The sequence below is a fragment of the Strongylocentrotus purpuratus genome, unplaced genomic scaffold, assembly GCF_000002235.5.
Source record: "Strongylocentrotus purpuratus isolate Spur 01 unplaced genomic scaffold, Spur_5.0 spur5_contig_865, whole genome shotgun sequence".
Lineage (NCBI taxonomy): Eukaryota > Metazoa > Echinodermata > Echinoidea > Camarodonta > Strongylocentrotidae > Strongylocentrotus > Strongylocentrotus purpuratus.
The window spans coordinates 706006-731612 of record NW_022145574.1 but is presented as its reverse complement, the minus strand read 5'-3'; the positions used below and the strand labels follow the sequence as shown (position 1 = coordinate 731612).

At 37.1% G+C, this 25607-nt stretch overlaps 1 protein-coding gene across 1 annotated transcript; it reads right to left on the bottom strand.

Annotated features, from left to right (window-relative positions):
* Positions 1–9633: 9633 nt before the first annotated feature.
* On the bottom strand, positions 9634–25161 carry LOC115919551 (mucin-5AC-like). Its single transcript, XM_030973651.1, has 8 exons — positions 24471–25161; positions 15907–17634; positions 13732–13908; positions 13334–13432; positions 11917–12006; positions 11521–11619; positions 9934–10121; positions 9634–9741 (listed from the first exon to the last, which is right to left on the bottom strand). The coding sequence occupies exons 1-8, from the start codon at positions 25159–25161 to the stop codon at positions 9634–9636; spliced, it is 3180 nt and encodes a 1059-aa protein (XP_030829511.1).
* Positions 25162–25607: the final 446 nt, after the last annotated feature.

The window sequence follows — 25607 nt, the reverse complement described above, 5'->3', positions numbered from 1 at the left end:
TTATCAATGAATTTGATGATACTTTGAGGGTCGAAATCGTATGGTATTAAATGGGTTACTATTAAGGACCAATCTTGGCTTCTACAAAGTTGTGAAAAGTCGATGGATCAAAATTGGACCCCCTAAAAGGCCGACAGCACAAAAGCCATAACTGCAGCGACTAAATTATCCATTAAAATTCAACAAGACAGACGAAACAAGTCTTTCTTTAAAACTTTCTCCATCGTAGAACTGCAATACACTAATGTAATTATGGTATTCATAAGAAAGTGGTAAAAAGAATTTGAGAGAACGGGAGTTTCAAGGCTTTATAATTCCGCACCCGTATTCCAACACCATGTTTGTGTACCTGGGCCCTGTTTCATGAACTAGTTAATAATAACAAGTTATGATAACTGTAATAAGCTACTTAAATCTTGACATTTGATTGGCTGAGAGCAAAATTTCATAGTATCTAAGAATTAACATATGCTAGAAAATAATGAAGTACAATAAAAAAAGCCTGTAATATTTATAAAGAACGCATTACTAAATATAATTTGTTATTGACTTACTGCACGCTAATTCATCCTCGTAATGATCGCAGTGGTAAAGTCCATCGCAAAGGACAGTCGGTGACACGCTCATGTTAGAGCTTGAACAGGCAAATAAGGCTGGTAGAAGATAGAAGATGGAGAGAAAAATAACTTATGATTAGCTCATAATGCTCTGAAATGTAACAATTGAATATACTATGTTTCTTTAAATACTTTCAATAATTAGGCGCGTCAGAATTCACCTTCTTCATACTATTATTTGTGGTAAAAATGAAATCATGGATTATCTTCATCAGTCGACAGGTATTGAATAATTCTCATTTTATAACCAGTAAAACACCAGTTATCACTGCCTCAATAGACATAACTTTAGATTCTACCGATATTTCAAAAGAAAATTAATTTAAAACTCACTTGACAGGTCAATGGAAATGATTTCAACGACCATTCGGAGCCCGAAGTAACCATTTGCTCCTATGACAGCTAACCACATCTCATTTGTATCTGCATATACATCATCAGGCTCGTAGTTTATGTTTTCATCGATAGTTGTGATGCCAGACTGTGTGTCAGACGGATCGTTACCTGTCCCTATTTGGACTTTAGCACCATTATAGAGATACAAATCTCGGAACACAACTCGAAATCCATTCGTAGCGTTTGTTTTGAGCAAGATTGCATTATAGAACCGTCTCGTGCTGGTGTGTGGTAAGGAGATGAAATGTGATTCGCCTTCCTGGAGATAAAATGCTGAATAATCTGAAAGGTAAAAAAAAGAAAAAGAAAAAAACGAAAAAAAAAGTCACCTGTCGATGGTTCTTGTCAATTCTTCAACAAGAGATTGGTAGATAAGCTTCATCATCTTGCATCGATATCTAATATGGCAGCCTCTCCCGAAAAAAATGTGTATAAGCAAAACTGCTCAACCCCGTTATTTAACTAGAGGAAAGGACATTCCCCCAAAATTGTATAGACCTAACCGTATATATCAGAGCTCCCAAAACAGATACCAATGTCGGGTCGTTTTCAACCCATCTACCACTTGCGAAAAATTTGGCTAGTAGAAATTATGACATGACATTATAAACACGAAAATCTACCAACTTTGAACAGGGATCGGTTGATAGAGTCAGATGCCCCTTTAACAAATGAGAGCATTTTTTCCTTTAAATCATATGGACACGATTTGTAAAGGAAAATTACCTTTTCATTACAAAATATAGAGACCGGCCTGTCCTAATATGCAGACATATATGTTTTCTAAATGATGATATCTGGTGCTTGGACAAAACTTCATGTGGTCAGTCGAGGCAATTTACGGGGATTAACTCGACAGCTACACTCTGCCTGCCACACTTTTTATCAATGAATTAGATGGTACTTTGAGGGTCGAAATCGTATGGTATTAAATGGGTTACTATTTAGGACCAATCTTGGCTTCTACAAAGTTGTGAAAAGTCGATGGATCAAAATTGGACACCCTAATAGGCCGAGAGCACAAAAGCCATAACCCCAGGAATAAATTATCCATTAAAATTCAATGAGACAGACAAAACAAGTCTGTCTTTAAAACTTTCTCCATCGTAGAACTGCAATACACTAATGTAATTATGATATTCATAAGAAAGTGGTAAAAAGAATTTGAGAGAACGAGAGTTTCAAGTCTTTAGATTTCCGCTCCCGTATTCCAACACCATGTTTGTGTACCTGGGCCCTGTTTCATGAAACTAGTTATTAATAACAAGTTATGATAACTGTAATAAGCTATACTTAAATCTTGACATTTGATTGGCTGAGAGCAAAATTTCATAGTATCTAAGAATTAACATATGCTAGAAAATAATGAAGTACAATAAAAAAAACCTGTGAAATTTATAAAGAACGCATTACTAAATATCATTTGTTATTGACTTACTGCACGCTAATTCATCCTCGTAATGATCGCATTGGTAAAGTCCATCGCAAAGGACAGTCAGTGACACGCTCATGTTAGAGCTTGAACAGGCAAATAAGGCTGGTAGAAGATAGAAGATGGAGAGAAAAATAACTTATGATTAGCTCATAATGCTCTGAAATGTAACAATTGAATATACTATGTTTCTTTAAATACTTTCAGTAATTAGGCGCGTCAGAATTCACCTTCTTCATACTATTATTTGTGGTAAAAATGAAATCATGGATTATCTTCATCAGTCGACAGGTATTGAATAATTCTCATTTTATAACCAGTAAAACACCAGTTATCACTGCCTCAATAGACATAACTTTAGATTCTACCGATATTTCAAAAGAAAATTAATTTAAAACTTACTTGACAGGTCAATGGAAATGATTTCAACGACCATTCGGAGCCCGAAGTAACCATTTGCTCCTATGACAGCTAACCACATCTCATTTGTATCTGCATATACATCATCAGGCTCGTAGTTTATGTTTTCATCGATAGTTGTGATGCCAGACTGTGTGTCAGACGGATCGTTACCTGTCCCTATTTGGACTTTAGCACCATTATAGAGATACAAATCTCGGAACACAACTCGAAATCCATTCGTAGCGTTTGTTTTGAGCAAGATTGCATTATAGAACCGTCTCGTGCTGGTGTGTGGTAAGGAGATGAAATGTGATTCGCCTTCCTGGAGATAAAATGCTGAATAATCTGAAAGGTAAAAAAAAGAAAAAGAAAAAAACGAAAAAAAAGTCACCTGTCGATGGTTCTTGTCAATTCTTCAACAAGAGATTGGTAGATAAGCTTCATCATCTTGCATCGATATCTAATATGGCAGCCTCTCCCGAAAAAAATGTGTATAAGCAAAACTGCTCAACCCCGTTATTTAACTAGAGGAAAGGACATTCCCCCAAAATTGTATAGACCTAACCGTATATATCAGAGCTCCCAAAACAGATACCAATGTCGGGTCGTTTTCAACCCATCTACCACTTGCGAAAAATTTGGCTAGTAGAAATTATGACATGACATTATAAACACGAAAATCTACCAACTTTGAACAGGGATTGGTTGATAGAGTCAGATGCCCCTTTAACAAATGAGAGCATTTTTCCTTTAAATCATATGGACACGATTTGTTAAGGAAAATTACCTTTTCATTACAAAATATAGAGACCGGCCTGTCCTAATATGCAGACATATATGTTTTCTAAATGATGATATCTGGTGCTTGGACAAAACTTCATGTGGTCAGTCGAGGCAATTTACGGGGATTAACTCGACAGCTACACTCTGCCTGCCACACTTTTTATCAATGAATTTGATGGTACTTTGAGGGTCGAAATCGTATGGTATTAAATGGGTTACTATTTAGGACCAGTTTTTGGCTTCTACAAAGTTGTGAAAATTCGATGGATCAAAATTGGACACCCTAATAGGCCGAGAGCACAAAAGCCATAACCCCAGGAATAAATTATCCATTAAAATTCAATGAGACAGAAAAAACAAGTCTGTCTTTAAAACTTTCTCCATCGTAGAACTGCAATACACTAATGTAATTATGATATTCATAAGAAAGTGGTAAAAAGAATTTGAGAGAACGAGAGTTTCAAGTCTTTAGATTTCCGCTCCCGTATTCCAACACCATGTTTGTGTACCTGGGCCCTGTTTCATGAACTAGTTAATAATAACAAGTTATGATAACTGTAATAAGCTACTAAAATCTTGACATTTGATTGGCTGAGAGCAAAATTTCATAGTATCTAAGAATTAACATATGCTAGAAAATAATGAAGTACAATACAAAAAACCTATAATATTTATAAAGAACGCATTACTAAATATTATTTGTTATTGACTTACTGCATGCTAATTCATCCTCGTAATGATCGCAGTGGTAAAGTCCATCGCAAAGGACAGTCGGTGACACGCTCATGTTAGAGCTTGAACAGGCATATAAGGCTGGTAGAAGGTAGAAGATGGAGAGAAAAATAACTTATGAGTAGCTCATAATGCTTTGAAATTTTACATTTGAATATACTATGTTTCTTTGAATAATTTTTTTTATTAGGCTCATTAAAACTTTACCTTCTTTATACTATTATTCTGGTAAAACTGAAAACATGGATTATTCTCATCAGTCGACAGGTGTTGAATAATTCTCATTTTATAACCAGTAAAACACCAGTTATCACTGCCTCAATAGACATAACTTTAGATTCTACCGATATCTCAAAAGAAAATTAATTTTAAACTCACTTGATAGGTCAATGGAAATTATTTCAACGACCATTCGGAGCCTGGAGTAACCTTTGGCTCCTATGACAGCTAACCACATCTCATTTGTATCTGCATAGACATCATCATGCCTGTAGTATATGTTTTCATCGATAGTTGTGATGCCAGACTGTGTGTCAGACGGATCGTTACCTGTCCCTATTTGGACTTTAGCACCATAATAGAGATACAAATCTCGGAACACAACTCGAAACCCATTCGTAGCGTTTGTTTTTAGCAAGATTGCATAATAGAATCGTGTTGTGCTGGTGTGTGGTAAGGAGATGAAATGTGATTCGCCTTCTTGGAGATAAGTTGCTGAATAATCTGAAAGGTAAAAAAAAAGAAAAAAAATGGAAAAAAAAGTCACCTGTCGATGGTTCTTGTCAATTCTTCAACAAGAGACTGGTAGATAAGCTTCATCATCTTGCATCGATATCTAATATGGCAGCCTCTCCCGAAAAAAATGTGTATAAGCAAAACTGCTCAACCCCGTTATTTACCTAGAGGAAAGGACATTCCCCCAAAATTGTATAGACCTAACCGTATATATCAGAGTTCCCAAAACAGATACCAATGTCGGGTCGTTTTCAACCCATCTACCACTTGCGAGAAATTTGGCTAGTAGAAATTATGACATGACATTATGAACACGAAAATCTACCAACTTTGAACAGGGATTGGTTGATAGAGTCAGATGCCCCTTTAACAAATGAGAGCATTTTTCCTTTAAATCATATGGACACGATTTGTAAAGGAAAATTACCTTTTCATTACAAAATATAGAGACCGGCCTGTCCTAATATGCAGACATATATGTTTTCTAAATGATGATATCTGGTGCTTGGACAAAACTTCATGTGGTCAGTCGAGGCAATTTACGGGGATTAACTCGACAGCTACACTCTGCCTGCCACACTTTTTATCAATGAATTAGATGGTACTTTGAGGGTCGAAATCGTATGGTATTAAATGGGTTACTATTTAGGACCAATCTTGGCTTCTACAAAGTTGTGAAAAGTTGATGGATCAAAATTGGACACCCTAATAGGCCGAGAGCACAAAAGCCATAACCCCAGGAATAAATTATCCATTAAAATTCAATGAGACAGACAAAACAAGTCTGTCTTTAAAACTTTCTCCATCGTAGAACTGCAATACACTAATGTAATTATGATATTCATAAGAAAGTGGTAAAAAGAATTTGAGAGAACGAGAGTTTCAAGTCTTTAGATTTCCGCTCCCGTATTCCAACACCATGTTTGTGTACCTGGGCCCTGTTTCATGAACTAGTTATTAATAACAAGTTATGATAACTGTAATAAGCTACTAAAATCTTGACATTTGATTGGCTGAGAGCAAAATTTCATAGTATCTAAGAATTAACATATGCTAGAAAATAATGAAGTACAATAACAAAAACCTGTGAAATTTATAAAGAACGCATTACTAAATATCATTTGTTATTGACTTACTGCACGCTAATTCATCCTCGTAATGATCGCAGTGGTAAACTCCATCGCAAAGGACAGTCGGTGACACGCTCATGTTAGAGCTTGAACAGGCAAATAAGGCTGGTAGAAGATAGAAGATGGAGAGAAAAATAACTTATGATTAGCTCATAATGCTCTGAAATGTAACAATTGAATATACTATGTTTCTTTAAATACTTTCAGTAATTAGGCGCGTCAGAATTCACCTTCTTCATACTATTATTTGTGGTAAAAATTAAATCATGGATGATCTTCATCAGTCGACAGGTATTGAATAATTCTCATTTTATAACCAGTAAAACACCAGTTATCACTGCCTCAATAGACATAACTTTAGATTCTACCGATATTTCAAAAGAAAATTAATTTAAAACTCACTTGATAGGTCAATGGAAATTATTTCAACGACCATTCGGAGCCCGGAGTAACCATTGGCTCCTATGACAGCTAACCACATCTCATTTGTATCTGCATAGACATCATCAGGCCCGTAGTTTATGTTTTCATCGATAGTTGTGATGCCAGACTGTGTGTCAGACGGATCGTTACCTGTCCCTATTTGGACTTTAGCACCATAATAGAGATACAAATCTCGGAACACAACTCGAAACCCATTCGTAGCGTTTGTTTGTAGCAAGATTGCATTATAGAATCGTGTTGTGCTGGTGTGTGGTAAGGAGAGGAAATGTGATTCGCCTTCTTGGAGATAAGTTGCTGAATAATCTGAAAGGTAAAAAAAAAAAAAAAAAAGGAAAAAAAAGTCACGTGTCGATGGTTCTTGTCAATTCTTCAACAAGAGATTGGTAGATAAGCTTCATCATCTTGCATCGATATCTAATATGGCAGCCTCTCCCGAAAAAAATGTGTATAAGCAAAACTGCTCAACCCCGTTATTTAACTAGAGGAAAGGACATTCCCCCAAAATTGTATAGACCTAACCGTATATATCAGAGCTCCCAAAACAGATACCAATGTCGGGTCGTTTTCAACCCATCTACCACTTGCGAAAAATTTGGCTAGTAGAAATTATGACATGACATTATAAACACGAAAATCTACCAACTTTGAACAGGGATCGGTTGATAGAGTCAGATGCCCCTTTAACAAATGAGAGCATTTTTTCCTTTAAATCATATGGACACGATTTGTAAAGGAAAATTACCTTTTCATTACAAAATATAGAGACCGGCCTGTCCTAATATGCAGACATATATGTTTTCTAAATGATGATATCTGGTGCTTGGACAAAACTTCATGTGGTCAGTCGAGGCAATTTACGGGGATTAACTCGACAGCTACACTCTGCCTGCCACACTTTTTATCAATGAATTTGATGGTACTTTGAGGGTCGAAATCGTATGGTATTAAATGGGTTACTATTTAGGACCAGTTTTTGGCTTCTACAAAGTTGTGAAAATTCGATGGATCAAAATTGGACACCCTAATAGGCCGAGAGCACAAAAGCCATAACCCCAGGAATAAATTATCCATTAAAATTCAATGAGACAGACAAAACAAGTCTGTCTTTAAAACTTTCTCCATCGTAGAACTGCAATACACTAATGTAATTATGATATTCATAAGAAAGTGGTAAAAAGAATTTGAGAGAACGAGAGTTTCAAGTCTTTAGATTTCCGCTCCCGTATTCCAACACCATGTTTGTGTACCTGGGCCCTGTTTCATGAACTAGTTAATAATAACAAGTTATGATAACTGTAATAAGCTACTAAAATCTTGACATTTGATTGGCTGAGAGCAAAATTTCATAGTATCTAAGAATTAACATATGCTAGAAAATAATGAAGTACAATACAAAAAACCTATAATATTTATAAAGAACGCATTACTAAATATTATTTGTTATTGACTTACTGCATGCTAATTCATCCTCGTAATGATCGCAGTGGTAAAGTCCATCGCAAAGGACAGTCGGTGACACGCTCATGTTAGAGCTTGAACAGGCATATAAGGCTGGTAGAAGGTAGAAGATGGAGAGAAAAATAACTTATGAGTAGCTCATAATGCTTTGAAATTTTACATTTGAATATACTATGTTTCTTTGAATAATTTTTTTTATTAGGCTCATTAAAACTTTACCTTCTTTATACTATTATTCTGGTAAAACTGAAAACATGGATTATTCTCATCAGTCGACAGGTGTTGAATAATTCTCATTTTATAACTAGTGAGACAACAGTTATCATCGCTTCAATAGACAGAGCTTTAGATTTCACCAATATTTTAAAAGAAAAATGATATAAAACTCACATGATAGGTCAATTGAAATGATTTCAACGACCATTCGGAGCCCGGAGTAACCATTTGCTCCTATGACAGCAAACCACATCTCATTGGTATCTACATAAACATCATCGTGCTCGTAGTTTATGTTTCCATGGATAGTTGTGATACCAGACTGTATGTCAGATGGTTCGTTACCTGTCCCTATTTGGACTTTAGCACCATCAGAAAGATACAAATCTCGGAACACAACTCGAAATCCATTCGTAGTGTTTGTTTTGAGCAAGATTGCATTATAGAATCGTGTTGTGCTGGTGTGTGGTAAGGAGATGAAATATGATTCGCCTCTTTGGAGATAAGTTGCTGAATAACCTGAACGGTAAAAAAAAAAAAAATATATATATATATATATATTTCTTCAACAGAGATTGGTAGATAAGCTTCATCATCTCGCATCGATATCTAATCTGGCAGCCTCTCCCGAAAAAAATGTGTATATAAGCAAAACTGCTTAACCCCCTTATTTACCTAGAGGAAAGGACATTTCCCCCCCCCCCCCAAAAAAAAAAAAAATAAATAAAATGTATAGACCTAACCGTATATATCAGAGTTCCCAAAACAGATCCCAATGTCGGGTAGGTTTCAACCCATCTACCACTTGCGAAAAATTTGGCTAGTAGAAATTATGACATGACATTATAAACACGTCAATCTACAAACTTTGAACAGGGATCGGTTGATAGAGTCAGATGCCCCTTTAACAAATGAGAGCATTTTTCCTTTAAATCATAATAATAATAATATAAGTTTATAACGCGCACGCATCCGAAACTTCCGATCAAGGCGCGACAAAAATGAATAAGCAGATTACACAAAACAGTTCAACAGATATTATTTCTAAACGTTATTAAACTTAAATCTTAGATAAACAGGAATTCAAATCTGATATAAACAGAAATTCAAGTATTGGACAAACAGATAATACAGTTCACATATAGTTCTTTAAGTCATGAAACTTAAACATCAGATAAATAAATACGCTTTCAACTGTGATTTAAATTGTTCTGTGGATTCTAATTGTCTAAGATGAGAAGGAAGAGAGTTCCAGAGGACGGGTGCAGCTTTGGCGAAGGACCTGTCTTCATACGTAACCGTTATAGTCATTGACACGACTAGTCTCGTAGCCGCTGAAGACCTCTGACCTCACTGACTGCGTTACTAATACCATCTCAGAGAGGTACTGGGGGGCCTGACCATGCAGAAACTTGAAGGTAGTCAGACAAATCTTGAACACGATTCTCTTCTTCTTTACCGGTAGCCAGTGCAATTGACGAAGGAAATGACTTTTTCGCGCATACTTCCCTGCCTAATTAGTAAGAACATGGGCTGCGTTGTTGTGTACTCGCTGCAAACGAGAAATGGCTGAGGAAGGGACACCTACCAGGAGGGCGTTACAGCAGTCCAATCTGGAAGTTACCAAGGCATGGATGATCTGTTCTGTAGTCTGCTTCGACATGTATTTACGGATTCTCCTGACATTCCGAAGGTGGAAATTTGCACTTCTGCAAATGGATGAAACATGCTTTTCCATATTGAACAGATGGTCAAAGACGACTCCCAAATTCCTAGCTGAAGTTGATGAAGAGGTAGCATGACCATCAATGTTCAGATTTCGAGGTTGAAAAGTTGAGTGATTGTGACGAGATCCAAGCACCATCATTTCAGTCTTTTCTGGGTTCAGTTTAAGGAAATTAGAACTCAACCATGCTTGTATGTCACTCATACATGATTCCATCTGATCGAAGGTAGCCGAAGCATCCCCTGGACGAAATGTGAGATAGAGTTGGGTGTCATCAGCGTAGAAATGAAACTGAACCTGATGGTAACGAGTGATGTCTCCAAGTAGTAATATGTAGATAGTAAAGAGTACCGGGCCTAAGACCGAACCCTGAGGCACCCTACACTTGAGAGGACAAGGTTCAGATATATTGTCACCAATACGCACCACCTGAGATCGGCCAGAAAGGTAAGATTCAATCCAACGCAAAGTTGAACCTTTTAAACCAAGCCTTCCGGATAGTCTTAGAAGTAAGACATGATGATCAATGGTGTCGAACGCAGCGGATAAGTCCAACATGACAAGCAGAACCATTTGGTGCTTGTAAATAGCAGTGAGAAATTTCGTTTGAAACTTTCATAAGAGCACTTTCGACACTATTCCCGATCTTATAAGCCGACTGCATGACTTCCATAAGGTGGTTAAATTAAATGTAGTCCACCAGCTCATATGGACACAATTTGTATAGGAAAATTCCCTTTTCATTACAAAATATAGAGACCGGCCTGTCCTAATATGCAGACATACATGTTTTCTAAATGATGATATCTGGTGCTTGGAGAAAACTCCATGTGGTCTGTTGAGGCAATTTACGGGGATTAACTCGACAGCTACACTCTGCCTGCCACACTTTTTATCAATGAATTTGATGGTACTTTGAGGGTCGAAATCGTATGGTATTAAATGGGTAACTATTTAGGACCAATCTTGGCTTCTACAAAGTTGTGAAAAGTCGATGGATCAAAATTGGACACCCTATTAGGCCGAGAGCACAAAAGCCATAACCCCAGTGACTAAATTATCCATTAAAATTCAATGAGACAGACAAAACAAGTCTGTCTTTAAAACTTTCTCCATCGTAGAACTGCAATACACTAATGTAATTATGATATTCATAAGAAAGTGGTTAAAAGAATTTGAGAGAACGAGAGTTTCAAGTCTTTAGATTTCCGCTCCCGTATTCCAACACCATGTTTGTGTACCTGGGCCCTGTTTCATGAAACTAGTTATTAATAACAAGTTATAATAAATGTAATAAGCTATACTTAAATCTTGACATTTGATTGGCTGAGAGCAAAATGTCATAGTATCTAAGAATTAACATATGCTAGAAAATAATGAATTACAATACAAAAAACCTATAATATTTATAAAGAACGCATTACTAAATATTATTTGTTATTGACTTACTGCACGCTAATTCATCCTCGTAATGATCGCAGTGGTAAACTCCATCGCAAAGGACAGTCGGTGACACGCTCATGTTAGAGCTTGAACAGGCAAATAAGGCTGGTAGAAGATAGAAGATGGAGAGAAAAATAACTTATGATTAGCTCATAATGCTCAGAAATGTTACAATTGAATATACTATGTTTCTTTGAATACTTTTAGTAATTAGGCGCGTCAGAATTCACCTTCTTCATACTATTATTTGTGGTAAAAATTAAATCATGGATTATCTTCATCAGTCGACAGGTATTGAATAATTCTCATTTAATAACCAGTAAAACACCAGTTATCACTGCTTCAATAGACATAACTTTAGATTCCACTGATATCTTAAAAGAAAATTGATTCCACACTCACTTGATAGGTCAATGGAAATGATCTCAACGTCCATTCGGAGCCCGGAGTAACCATTGGCTCCTATGACAGCTAACCACATCGTATTGGTATCTACATAGACATCATCAAGCCAGTAGTTTATGTGTCCATGAATAGTTGTGATGCCAGTTTGTATGCCAGACGGATCGTTACCTGTCCCTATTTGGACTTCATTAAAATAACCCTGGAGATACAAATCTCGGAACACAACTCGAAATCCATTCGTAGCGTTTGTTTTTAGCAAGATTGCATTATAGAATCGTGTTGTGCTGGTGTGTGGTAAGAAGATGAAATGTGATTCGCCTTTTTGGAGATAAGTTGCTGAATAATCTGTAAAGGGGGAAAAATAAAGGAAAAAAGTCAACTGTCGATGTTTCTTGTCAGTTCTTCAACAAGAGATTGAGAGATAAGTTTCATCATATTGTATCGACAGCTAATCTGGCAGCCTCTCCTGAAAAGAACTTGTATTTTACATACGGTTTGAGTACATTCTCCCAAAATGTATAGACCTAACCGTATCTATCAGAGTTTCCAAATCAGAGCCCAAAATCAAGTAGGTTTCAACCCATCACCACGTGCGAACAATTTCTCTAGTAGAAATTATGACATGACATTAAAACCCGAAAATCTGCAAAATATGAACAGGGATCGGTTGATATCAGACGCAACTTTATAACATGGGAGCAATTTCTCCTTTAAATCATATGGAAACAATTTGAATAGGAAAATTCCCTATTCATTACAAAATATAAAGACCGGCCTGTCCTAATATGCAGACATATATGTTTTCCAAATGATGATATCTGGTGCTTGGACAAAACTTCATGTGGTCAGTCGAGGCAATTTACGGGGATTAACTCGACAGCTACACTCTGCCTGCCACACTTTTTATCAATGAATTTGATGATACTTTGAGGGTCGAAATCGTATGGTATTAAATGGGTTACTATTAAGGACCAGTCTTTGGCTTCTACCAAGTTGTGCAAAGTCGATGAAACAAAATAGGACCCCTAATTGGCCGAGAGCACACAAGCCATAATCCCAGTGACTAAATTATCCATTAAAATTCAATAAGACAGACAAAACAAGTCTTTATTCAAGACCGTCTTCATCGTAAAACTGCAATACACTAATGGAATGATGAAATTCATAAAAAAGTGGAAAAGAACGTAAAAGAATGGGAGTTTTAAGTCTTCATATTTCCGCACCCATATTCAAACGATCAATAACAAGTTATGATAACTGTAATAAGCTACTGAAATCTTGACATTTATTTGGCTGAGAGCAAATTTGTCATAGTATCTAAGAATTAACATATGCTAGAAAATTATGAAGTACAGTAAATACCTGTAATATTGGGAAAGAACGCATTACTAAATATAATTTTGTATTGACTTACTGCATGCTAATTCATCCTCGAAATGATTGCATTGGTAAATTCCATCGCAGAGGGCAGTCGGTGACACGTTCATGTTGGAGATTGAACAGGCAAATGAGGCTGGTAGAAAATAAAAGATGGAGAAAAAAATTAGTTATGAGTAGCTAAATTGGCTTTAAAATTTAAAAATTGAATACACTAGATTTTCTTTGAATACTTTTAGTAATTAGGCGCGTTAAAAATTCACCTTTTTTATATTATTATTTCTGGTAAAACTTGAAACATAAATTATCTTCATCAGTCGACCGGTGTTGAATAATTCTCATTTTATAACTAGTGAGACACCAGTTATCACTGCTTCAATAGACAGAACTTTAGATTCCACTGATATCTTAAAAGAAAATTATTTCAACACTCACTTGATAGGTCAATGGAAATGATCTCAACGTCCATTCGGAGCCCGGAGTAACCATTTGCTCCTATGACAGCAAACCACATTTCATTGGTATCTACATAGACATCATCAGGCTCGTAGTTTATGTGTCCATGAATAGTTGTGATGCTTGACTGTGTGTCAGACGGATCGTTTCCTGTTCCTATTTGGATTTGAAGACCATAATAGAGATACAAATCTCGGAACACAATTCGAAATCCATTCGTAGCGTTTGTTTGTAGAATGCTCGCTTTATACAATCGTGGTGTGCTCGTGTATGGGAAGGATATGAAATGTGATTCCTCTTCCTCAATATATGTTGCTGAATCTGTAAGGGGAAATAAGACAAAAATAAACGAAGTATGAACAAATTAATTTAATAAAAAGTCACCGATAGAGGATTCTTATCAGTTCTACAACTAGAGATTGGTAGATAAGCTTCGATCATCGTGCACTGACAGCTTATCTGGGTGCCTCTCCCGATAAAGACCTATATTATCCATATCGTTTGACCCTCTTTGTTTAGTTAGAGGAAAGATCATTCCCCAAAGATTTGTAGACATAATTGTATCTTTCAGAGTTCCCAGAACAGAACCTAAAGTCATGTCGGTTTCAATCCATCTTCATCATGCACGAAATTTTACTCGTAGAAATAATAACTGGACATATAAAATCGGAAAAGCGACCAAATTTGAACAGGGATCGCTCGATATCCGACGCCCCTTAAACAGAGCATTTTCCTTTAAATAATATGGATATAATTTGTATAGGAAAAATCTCTTTTCATTTCAAAACATAAAGACTGGCCTATCCTCATATGCAGATATACGACTTCATATTGACAAAATTGAACCCGACTTCATGGGGTCTCTTGAGTCGGATGAGGGGGGTCAACCTCACAGCTACAGTCAGCCTGCCACACTTGTTATCAATTAATGTGATGACACTTTGAGGGTTAAAATCGTATGAGTGAAATGGGTGACTCATCAGGATCAGTCTTTGTCTTCTATCACGTTGTGAAAACTTGAAGTCGATGGAACAAAATTGGACCCCCTGATAGGCCGAGAGCACATAATTCATATGCAACCCCAGTGACTAAAATATCCAAGAGAACTCCACGAGACAGACAAAACAAGTCTGTTTTCAAAAGGATGAAGAAGTTTCACTGTTAAAATTCAAGACACCAATGAATTTCACAATTTCTTAAAACAGTGGAGAAGAATGTTAGAGAATGCGAAAAATATGGCCTTTTTTCCGCATCCTTATTCCAACAATACTTTATATTGTTCGTATATCTTGGATCTGTTTCATGCAACGTTTATAAAACTTTTAAAGGCTACTAAAATCGTTGCATTTGATTGGCTGAGAGCAATTTTTGTATAGAATTTTAGAGTTAGTTATTAATAACAAGATTGATGAAACAGATTCCTGGTGTAAGTGGAACTAACTAGGGAGTATGCTAATTGGGATTTCTTCAAATTTGCGTAAGATGTATTCTATATCATGTATTTGGTAGTAGGCAGTGGAACGTAAACGCGTCAGAACAATGTGATGTAGTCAAACATAATGTCAGTATAAAAACTAAGGAGCTATTCCAATACTTACGACACAACGATTCATCCTCATAATTGTCACAGTCGTAATATCCATCGCAAACCAACGTCATTGACACTTTCATGTTCGATCCCGAACAATGAAAGAAATCTAAGACCATAAAGTGAATGATGAATGGCATTATTTACTCATTACTTCACTAACTTTTTGTCATGGTAATTTTAAGTTTTTTTTTACACCCTTTCTATTATTTTAAACAATTAAAATTCTTTTACAGCATTAACAATATTCTATCAATAAAGAGCTACTTGATACATATACCTACTCTCTCACACTGAAACTAACGTACTGTAAATTAATAATATCATATCCATGCACCAAATATTAATCTAGCTCTACGAGTACATTCGGTGTACACCTTGTGCCCATATAATAATAAAAATGTCAAGTTATCAAGCGCACGTATCCATTCTAAAAGACTGTTCAAGGCGCTCTGTACAATACCAAAATATGGTTATAATATCAAAAATTCGAAGTGGTGCTTTAGATTTTCTTAAATATTTATATTGATGATAGGTTGTAGCTGGTTTTTTACCCAGCGTTGTACCTGGAGTTGTTTCCGGTGCTGTACCTGGGGTTGTTCCCGGTGGTGTTTGAGATGTTGTACCGAATGTTGTTCCCTGTTTTGTACTTGATGTTGTTCCAGGAGTTGTAGCTGATGTTGTTCCAGGTGTTGTACCTGGGGTGGTTCTAGGAGTTGTAGCTGATGTTGTTCCAGGTGTAGAAGCTGGCGTTGTACCCGGTGTTGTAGCTGTTGAAGTTCCCGGTGTTGTTTGATGTGTTGTACCGAATGTTGTTCCCGGTTTTGTACCTGGTGTTGTTCCAGGTCTTGTTTGAGGTGGTGTTTGAGATGTTGTACCAAATGTTGTACCCGGTGTTGTAGCTGTTGAAGTTCCCGGTGTTGTTTGAGGTGGTGTTTGAGATGTTGTACCGAATGTTGTTCCCGGTGTTGTATCTGGTGTTGTAGCTGTTGAAGTTCCCGGTGTTGTTTGAGGTGTTGTACCGAATGTTGTTACCGGTTTTGTACCTGGTGTGGTTCCAGGAGTTGTAGCTGATGTTGTTCCAGGTGTAGAAGCGGGCGTTGTACCCTGTGTTATAGCTGTTGAAGTTCCCGGTGTTGTTTGATGTGTTGTACCGAATGTTGTTCCCGGTTTTGTACCTGGTGTTGTTCCAGGTGTTGTAGCTGATGTTGTTTCAGGTGTAGAAGCTGGCGTTGTACCCGGTGCTGTAGCTGTTGAAGTTCCTGGTGTTGTTTGAGGTGGTCTTTGAGGTGTTGAACCGTATGTTGTTCCCAGATTTGTACCTGGTCTTGTTCCAGGTGTTGTAGCTGATGTTGTTCCTGGTGTAGAAGCTGGCGTTGTACCCTGTGTTATAGCTGTTGAAGTTCCCGGTGTTGTTTGATGTGTTGTACCGAATGTTGTTCCCGGTTTTGTACCTGGTGTTGTTCCAGGTGTTGTAGCTGATGTTGTTTCAGGTGTAGAAGCTGGCGTTGTACCCGGTGCTGTAGCTGTTGAAGTTCCTGGTGTTGTTTGAGGTGGTCTTTGAGGTGTTGAACCGTATGTTGTTCCCAGATTTGTACCTGGTGTTGTTCCAGGTGTTGTAGCTGATGTTGTTCCTGGTGTAGAAGCTGGCGTTGTACCCGGTGCTGTAGCTGTTGAAGTACCTGGTGTTGTTTGAGGTGGTCTTTGAGGTGTTGAACCGAATGTTATTCCCAGATTTGTATCTGATGTTGTTCCAAGTGTTGTAGCTGATGTTGTTCCAGGTGTTGTTTGAGGTGTCGTACCGAATGTTGTTTCCGGTTTTGTACCTGGTGATGTTCCAGGTGTTGTAGCTGATGTTGTTCCAGGTTTAGAAGCTGGCGATGTACCCGGTGCTGTAGCTGTTGAAGTTCCCGATGTTGTTTGAGGAGGTGTTTGAGGTGTTGAACCGAATGTTGTTCCCCCTGTTGTATCTGATGTTGTTTCAGGTGCTGAAGCTGATGTTGTTCCAGGTGTGGAAGCTGGCGATGTACCCGGTGCTGTAGCCGATGAAGTTCCCGGTGTTGTTTGAGGTGGTGTTTGAGGTGTTGAACCGAATGTTTTTCCCGGTGTTGTATCTGGTGTTGTTCCAGGTGTTGTAGCTGATGTTGGTCCAGGTGTAGTAGCTGGCGTTGTATCCGGTTTAGAAGCAGGCATTGTACCCGGTGTTGTAGCTGTTGCAGTTCCTGGTGTTGTTTGAGGTGGTGAATTGAAGGATATTCCCGGTGTTGTAACTATTGCCGTTCCTGGTGTTGTTCCTGAGGGAAAAATCAATGCATTTTATTTGGTAATAATTGAACTAAATGAATTTGTGTAAAATATGAGAAATTACCTATTAAGAAACACAGTTCCTAATACAATTTTTTGTTAAATATCCGTAAACTGTTGTCACTCCATCATACTGCTTTGACTATATGTCTTATATTTTGAAAAATGTTGTGTGCAAAAGTAGTGAGATTATCATACCCCCAATGAAAACCAAACTATATTACATTATTTGGAAACAATTGAATTTCTTGTTAGTGCTTTGCATGTTAGTTTCTAACTTGTTTATGAATGTTACAGTTACAGAAGCTCTCATACATAGTCTGCAGTGTTCTCACCACAACAAATTCAATAGCAGAACATGATAAGTTAAAGATATTTAGAATGCTTCATTTATGCTCTAAACAACTCAATTCAATGTATTTATTAGTACATTGTGCGTTCAACATTAATTTTGTTTCGTTTCCTTACTGTAGATCAAACATATAATCAAAAGAACGTAAACTGCTTTCACAAAATTTACAAGCCTTTTTTGGTAGACAATCTTTAAACTGCTCCCGTTTTATTTCAATAATGAAACATTTAATTGTTCACATCTAATGTATGTGTACTTGGAATACTAAGTCGATAATGGAAAATGAACATCTATATTCTTGACCGGTATACTTTTATTCAATGTTACTTACCCCCAACTGCAATTTGGATGAGGAAAGTCATCCAAAGAATGAGGAGAAGCTTCACGACTGAGTGAGTTTTTCCGAAACACTTCTTCATTTTCATTCCGTTAATGCCACTAAGATTATAGAAACAAATTATGATGTAATACGATGCAAATATATATGTAATATAATAATAATTATCATTGTTATAATCATAAATATAATGATTATTATAATGATAATAATAAGTGGATTTCATAACACATTTTCAGAGGACACACGGCACTGTTCCTAACTCAATCAGCAAAATAACAATAATAAATTGTAGAAGTCGGATTTCAGATGTGTGTTTGTTCACCCATTCCAACTTAGAAATGCAGGGAGTTTATTTTATAGGCGTAGAGCAACGGAAAGAAAGTGTTTGTATTTAGTCTGTTTATATTGGTCATGATCTGCTTAAAAAATTAAAATAAACTCATCAGCATGTAGTGAAATATATTTCATCAGAACAACAGCAGCACATATTAAGCAGCAACTATGCATTTCATATGCACTGTGAAAAGGTTGGGCAATATTTTTTAAACGCTTTGCCCAACGTTGTGCCAATAGTCAACCAACCATCTATTGGGCAATATTTTGCCCAGTGGTATTGGTAAACGTAAGTACCCTACTTCACACGTGCATAATTGATTCGTATTTTGACCAACATTTGGGCAAGGATATGACCCTTCAACTGCCCGACTACGGTAGCCCACTTGTTTGGAATATCTTGACCAACTGTTGGGCAAAATACGAAATTATTGCCCAATAGATGGTTGGGTTAACTATTGGCAAAGTGTTGGAAAATATTGCCCAACCTCAGGGTGGAAGAAGTATCTCGAACGTATAGTGGAGTCCTGTCAATGTGTTGACATAGAACAAGCAAAGACATGTAACACGTTTCTGGTGCAGCGTGAGAAGTATTTGTTTAAGTTATGTATTTTTGATCACGGGATCGATCAAAGACAAATTGGCAACTTTGTGACGTATCCCCCCAATTTGATAATTGTTCCAACAACTTGATAAACATTCACTTAATTATAAAAAGGGTTTCAATTATACATGCACCCTACATATAATAATTATACATATGAAAAGAGGAACACATATGATGTACATGTCAACAAAATGTTTAGTACGTAGGATGGAAGAGGACCTCACCATGGAAAGAAGCAAATTAGTGATATTTTTTTTGATCGGATTCTGCTCAAACCTGTTGCGATCTTTTTCTCTCACGTTCTATTTTTAACGAAACCAGTCGAATCAGGGTGGATTTTCCCCCTTTTTTAAACCGTTTTTCTCTCACATAATGTGAACATTACAGGCTATAATTCGAGGGGCTCTCCAGTGCTTTACTGAATCGTTGTGTGACACTTTAACGGACAAAAACAAAGATGGGTTTTTAACCTGATTTTTCACACTCAACACTTCAACCTCCCCCCCGCCCCGCCATCCCTGTATATTTATCTATCACGCGATAGTGGGACAATGACCCAGTGCATAATGACTCGCGTACCACTGTAATGTTGAATTGCGTCGCCTTTCGATAAATTCTACGTATATTTCGTGAAGTCTCAGTAATTTCAGACTTTGCAAGTAATAAAATATTCCATAACACAGGCAAACCGAATTCTGAGCTTTATATTTACCTATTCTCTTCTCTATTATGAGGGTTAGCAGCACTGAATCATTTTCATGTTCCCCTTCTAAGTTCATGGATGGAACAACTCTTCTTAGATTATGTTATTTATAAGGTTTACACAGCTTCTCTATGATTTATGACATCCGCTTTCAAAATCATCCATGTACGTTAACGCATCCCAATTGATACTTTCTTCGAACACTCGACTAGCAACACAAGAGGCCACAGTCTAAAGATCTCTAAACTAAGATGCTTAACGAAAATTGGGCAAGATTTATTCAGCCAACGAGTCATCAATGACTGGAACACACTTCCTGTAGAGGTAGTCACTGCTACCTCGGTGCATGCCTTTAAAGTCAGACTGGATCGATCACGGACAGACAAGCGTTTCTGCTCCCCATATGAGTAGAATACCCGACACTGAACTGAGCCAGACAACTTATTAAGATGAAGACACCCAACTAAAAAAGAACTAAGGAAGAAACACGAAATTTAACTGGAAGCCTGACTGCCGAGACGCAGCATTCTTCCAAAATCTCGAGTAAAGGTAAAATGTAATGTATATTCTGCGAGGAAGCGTAGCAACAGAGAAAGAAGATGTTCTACCCATTGCATCGAAGAGCACATTAGAACGTAGATAGTGTGATGTAGCCTTAACTCATTATTCACTACATGATACGTGCTTTGTTTTGCTTTCTTCCCTTTTTTCTGCAATGTGCTTAATGGATGCCCCTGCTTGGAGTATTTCACATGTCCTACCTCATTTTTAATTGTATAAGCCTATGTTGAAAGGGGTTAGTAGGAGAATGAAAAGAGTTCCCATCCTCTCTTCTCTAACTTTTTGTTACAGTCATATTTGTTTTGCTGCCACCGATAATATTTTGGACGGATGGATGGTATTATTGAAATGTAAATTTCGTTAACACTTCATACCATGACAAACACATACTATGGCACCTCGGGTCTTTTTGTAGCTCTCTCTTTGTTACAAATAGCAGGGTGCATATTATAGGTGAAACTTTTTTCGATTTTAATGGATGATTGCAGAAACAAATGTTTTGGATAAACAAGCATTTAACCTGGTCGATAATAATATTTATCTAAGCAAATTGGAAGTCACGTGTGGTTTATGGAATCGAGCAAATTTTGAGTACAGGAAGTTACAATAACAATGCAATGAACCAGACAGTCTAATCAAACAGTGATAATTGCATTTGTTGTTCAATTTAGATATTTTTAATGTGAGAACTGTGGTATATTACTGAAGGTTCTTGATTCTCATTCAAAAGTTTCTGTGTTCGATCCTCGCTCGGTGCTTACATTCTTCGACACGGTGTTCTGCCCACATTCGTCCCTTTTTAAATACAGTCATTGCAGGGCCCTCATGAAACCATTTTGTTATACTGATATCGCTACCATGGATAAACAGGAACAGGAACCCAATTATTATTATTCATTTCATTTAACTTAAAATGTACATATGAATGTTTCGAATCCTGGTCCGACCAAAACACATCTCCTTTGCTGCCGACTTCATTTCTCATTCGCTTTCAATATTGAAAAAAGTATATGGATTAACATCATTAGCTTCTCTCCTCAATCGGTGGGACTTTGAGAAACCCATTCTTTTCTGCTCAAAACTGATCAGCTATGCAGATCGACCAGAGCACATTTACAATGAATGCCAAATGTATGTAATAACAAAAATATCGTGACGCACAGTTGCATAAATAATTTCAAAATATTTACCTATCATTCGGTAATGTTTGCACTATGCTAGAAATGAAGGCCTTGTTTCGAAATTGGTAATTTAATACCATATATAGGGGTTAATTTCCTACTATTCTAACAAAGCAACATTCCTGTATTGTAATAAACTTGCATGTATACAGTTTACACATTAGCCTATGTAGAAGAGAGTCTAACACAATCGCATAATATTAAATTAGGCAAGCTATCTTATCATCCATTGGTGTAATAGCTCAGACAATGAGCAATTTGATCTACATTTGATCGGGTTGAGGCGAAGAGCATCAATGTTTTAATACTAAGTAAATGTATTTTCAAATGGCGGATAAACATGTAGCTTTAATGCAGGTTTAGGCTAAGCTATGGCCACTGGAACTAACTGGGTAAATTAATGAACTGTTGAAGCACCAAATGTCAGCTTCTTCGATCTGTGGGGAATTGTCACAATTCTGTAACCAACCAAAATCTTGTCATTTCAAAAGCAGTTTCTTACTTTGACTTAAGGAATTGATTCATTTCGATGAATCATTTCGTTACAGAATGATAATAATTCTTGAAAAATTAAGATGTTGAAGTTACGCGCTCTACTTAAAATCAGTGGAGAAAGTTCAAACAAGATGAATGCGGACTGACTAAAAAGTCTTTAAAACTTCATTGCTGATTTCGTTTATATTTGTCAACTCCTGTCATTCTCTTTTATAACAGTCTAAGTCTATAGAAAGTATATATTTATCCTGTGGTCATCTTCTAACTCAATGAGTTATTCTGAGGACATTGTGCTACTTTTTATCAAATTGTATTTTACCCTGCATTTCTAAGGATGTATTGCCATATATGCATGTCTGGTGATACTCCTACACCTACACTTTATACTGATGGGAAATTTAGATGGAGACGATTGAGAACATTTCGATTAAATAGCAATGCTTTCAATGCAGGAAACACACACAAACACACGCACAAAAACAAACGCAGACGCACGCAGACCCTTTTGCCGCCACACACTTGAAGGTTTCACCTACTTAGCTTTTTTAATCCTTTCCTTATATCAAAAAGGCCAACCCACATCTCCTCCAACACACAAATGCACGACGCACTGGTGTTTATAAAAATCATAGAAACAATCACAGACTCAATGTCAATACAGATGCTCGTAGAAAAACACCTTTGTGAACATCGCATTTTGAATCGTTTTCTCTATTCGATATGTATCAAGATCAATCACCCTTGACGTTTCATAGTTCCCCTTATATTAACCGCGTTTGACCTCGTTCGTGGGAACGAACTGTGAAACCAATGCAAACATCTATTGCTGTTCAAGCACATTTGTAGAAGAGGAATAGGGCAACTGAAAAACATCGCTCATTTTCACCTAGTTAGTTCCTTTTAAGGATAGGAACATGTTTTCCAAATTAAATTTGTGACTCAACCAGAATAATACATAAAGTGTGGGTGTTTCCCTCGATGTTTCCCGGTTAGATTACAATTCCGTAAGAAAAATAATTTTGATTACCATTGTTTTGTTCTTTTCTTTTAAAGCATGTTACATCCGTATCTTAGAAGCCCATCACCCACAACTTATTTTTGAAAATGTGTAATGTCGCGCATTGATGACCAAATATTCTTTATCAGCTTTTCAATTACTGAGCACTATTAATTTAATTTTGTAGATAATAACAAAGTTAATAGTCACAATGATTATAATCATATCTAAATTTAACTATCCATATTGTGATTACTATCATTATTACACAACAAATGGACAGTAAGCAAATAACTACCGTTGGTGAAGGTGATGGGACAAACTATTACTTCCGAGGCGATCTGGAAGCTTCGCTTCGGAAAGATAGCGTATACATTCAGATCGCCGAGGAAGTGATAGTTTGCCCTCGCCTGAAACCAAAAGGTGATTATTTGCTTTTTATTCCACATCGGAAACATTTCACTTCTTCCGTCATTTTAGAGCAACACGTCATCAATTAACAGCTAGCAAACGGTGTACGATACGTACAGTGCATGCAGTATGGTGGTGTGACCATATAGTTCGCGCGTGACCAAAGTTCGCGTACTAACACTAAAAGCGCTTAAAGAGGAGAGCAATTACGTAGCGTATACAATTAAAGTGCGTTGTACTGTGTAGATAGTAGCCTATCTACCAAGTGTAACGAACTTTTTGCTTCTCCCAGCAATGATGGGCGAACTATCTTTCATCACGTGATCTACTTTTGACCAATCGTAGAGCAAGATTCTCAGTACGTGGAATATAATAGCGGATAAACAATAACGATATTTCATTTTGTTTCGATTAATATGTTTGCATATTATCAAGTTAACAGATAATATGTGCAGCAATACGAAGTAAATTCAAAGTAATTATCTGTTTTGGGGCAGTGAAATATGTAAAGTGGCAGGTATGTCGCCTGGTCGCCTGGGTTGCGAGGAAAAGCGGTGAACAGGTATTACCTGACATCCGCCAGAGTTGTCAATAATTCCCTAGAAATTCTGTAAATACAGTGTTCGCCATGACACCAAACGTTCGCCCATTTTCTGAGAAAACTCTGAATATATTAAAAATGTTCAACAATCTTTGGCGAATATGACTTTCCTCCAAAAGCAATTGTACACCACTGTCAAACATTATTTTTAATCGAAAACTCCTATTCAATTATTTACCACCCCCCCTCCACCCAGAACGTGATGAAGAGTGGAATAATAATTACATAATAGTCAGCGATTACACTGAATGGTTGAAGAATGATAGCAGAATAGTTAGCGAATACACCGAATGGTTGAAGAAAGATAGCAGAATAGTTAGCGAATACACCAAATGGTTGAAGAATGATAGCAGAATAGTTAGCGAATACACCGAATGGTTGAAGAATGATAGCACAATAGTTAGCGAATACACCGAATGGTGGAAGAATGATTGCAGAATAGTTAGCAAATACACCGAATGGTTGAAGAATGATAGCACAATAGTTAGCGAATACACCGAATGGTGGAAGAATGATTGCAGAATAGTTAGCAAATACACCGAATGATGGAAGAGAGATAGCAGAATAGTTAGCGAATACACCGAATGGTTGAAGAAAGATAGCAGAATAGTTAGCGAATACACCGAATGGTGGAAGAATGATAGCACAATAGTTAGCGAATACACCGAATGGTTGAAGAATGATAGCAGAATAGTTAGCGAATACACCGAATGATGGAAGAGAGATAGCAGAATAGTTAGCGAATACACCGAATGGTTGAAGAAAGATAGCAGAATAGTAAGCGAATACACCGAATGGTGGAAGAATGATAGCACAATAGTTAGCGAATACACCGAATGGTTGAAGAATGATAGCAGAATAGTTAGCGAATACACCGAATGGTTGAAGAATGATATCAGAATAGTTACGGATTAGTTGAAGAATTGTGTAACCCATCTCTTAATTCTGGAAATCCATCTTTACTAATGTTACAGGGAACTGCCTTTGTCAATGCTTTGATTCCTCCGAGGAGGAAGAGGAAGGTTATGAACTACATGGACCAGATTATACTCCCAAAGGGGGTGAGTGGGTGTGGACCGCATGAATGAAGGACAGTGTCTATGAAAATGTGGTTAGTACGTAGAAATTAAGAGTATGATAAGAGAGGCAGAGCGCGCTGAGAGTAACTTCTGCAGGCTGGATAATAAAGTTTGCCAAAAGGTATTAGACAATAGGATAGGCTCCAATGAAAGGGTGTGATCTCACGAGGATGCTATTCCTGGAATATTCACAGACTGTTAACAATTCAATTCTTCAGTTTTTTGTCATGTTTTCTCCACACAGTGTAAGTATCGATGTACATTTGCCACATCCGCCGAAATGTCGCCGTAGGGTCTCGCAAT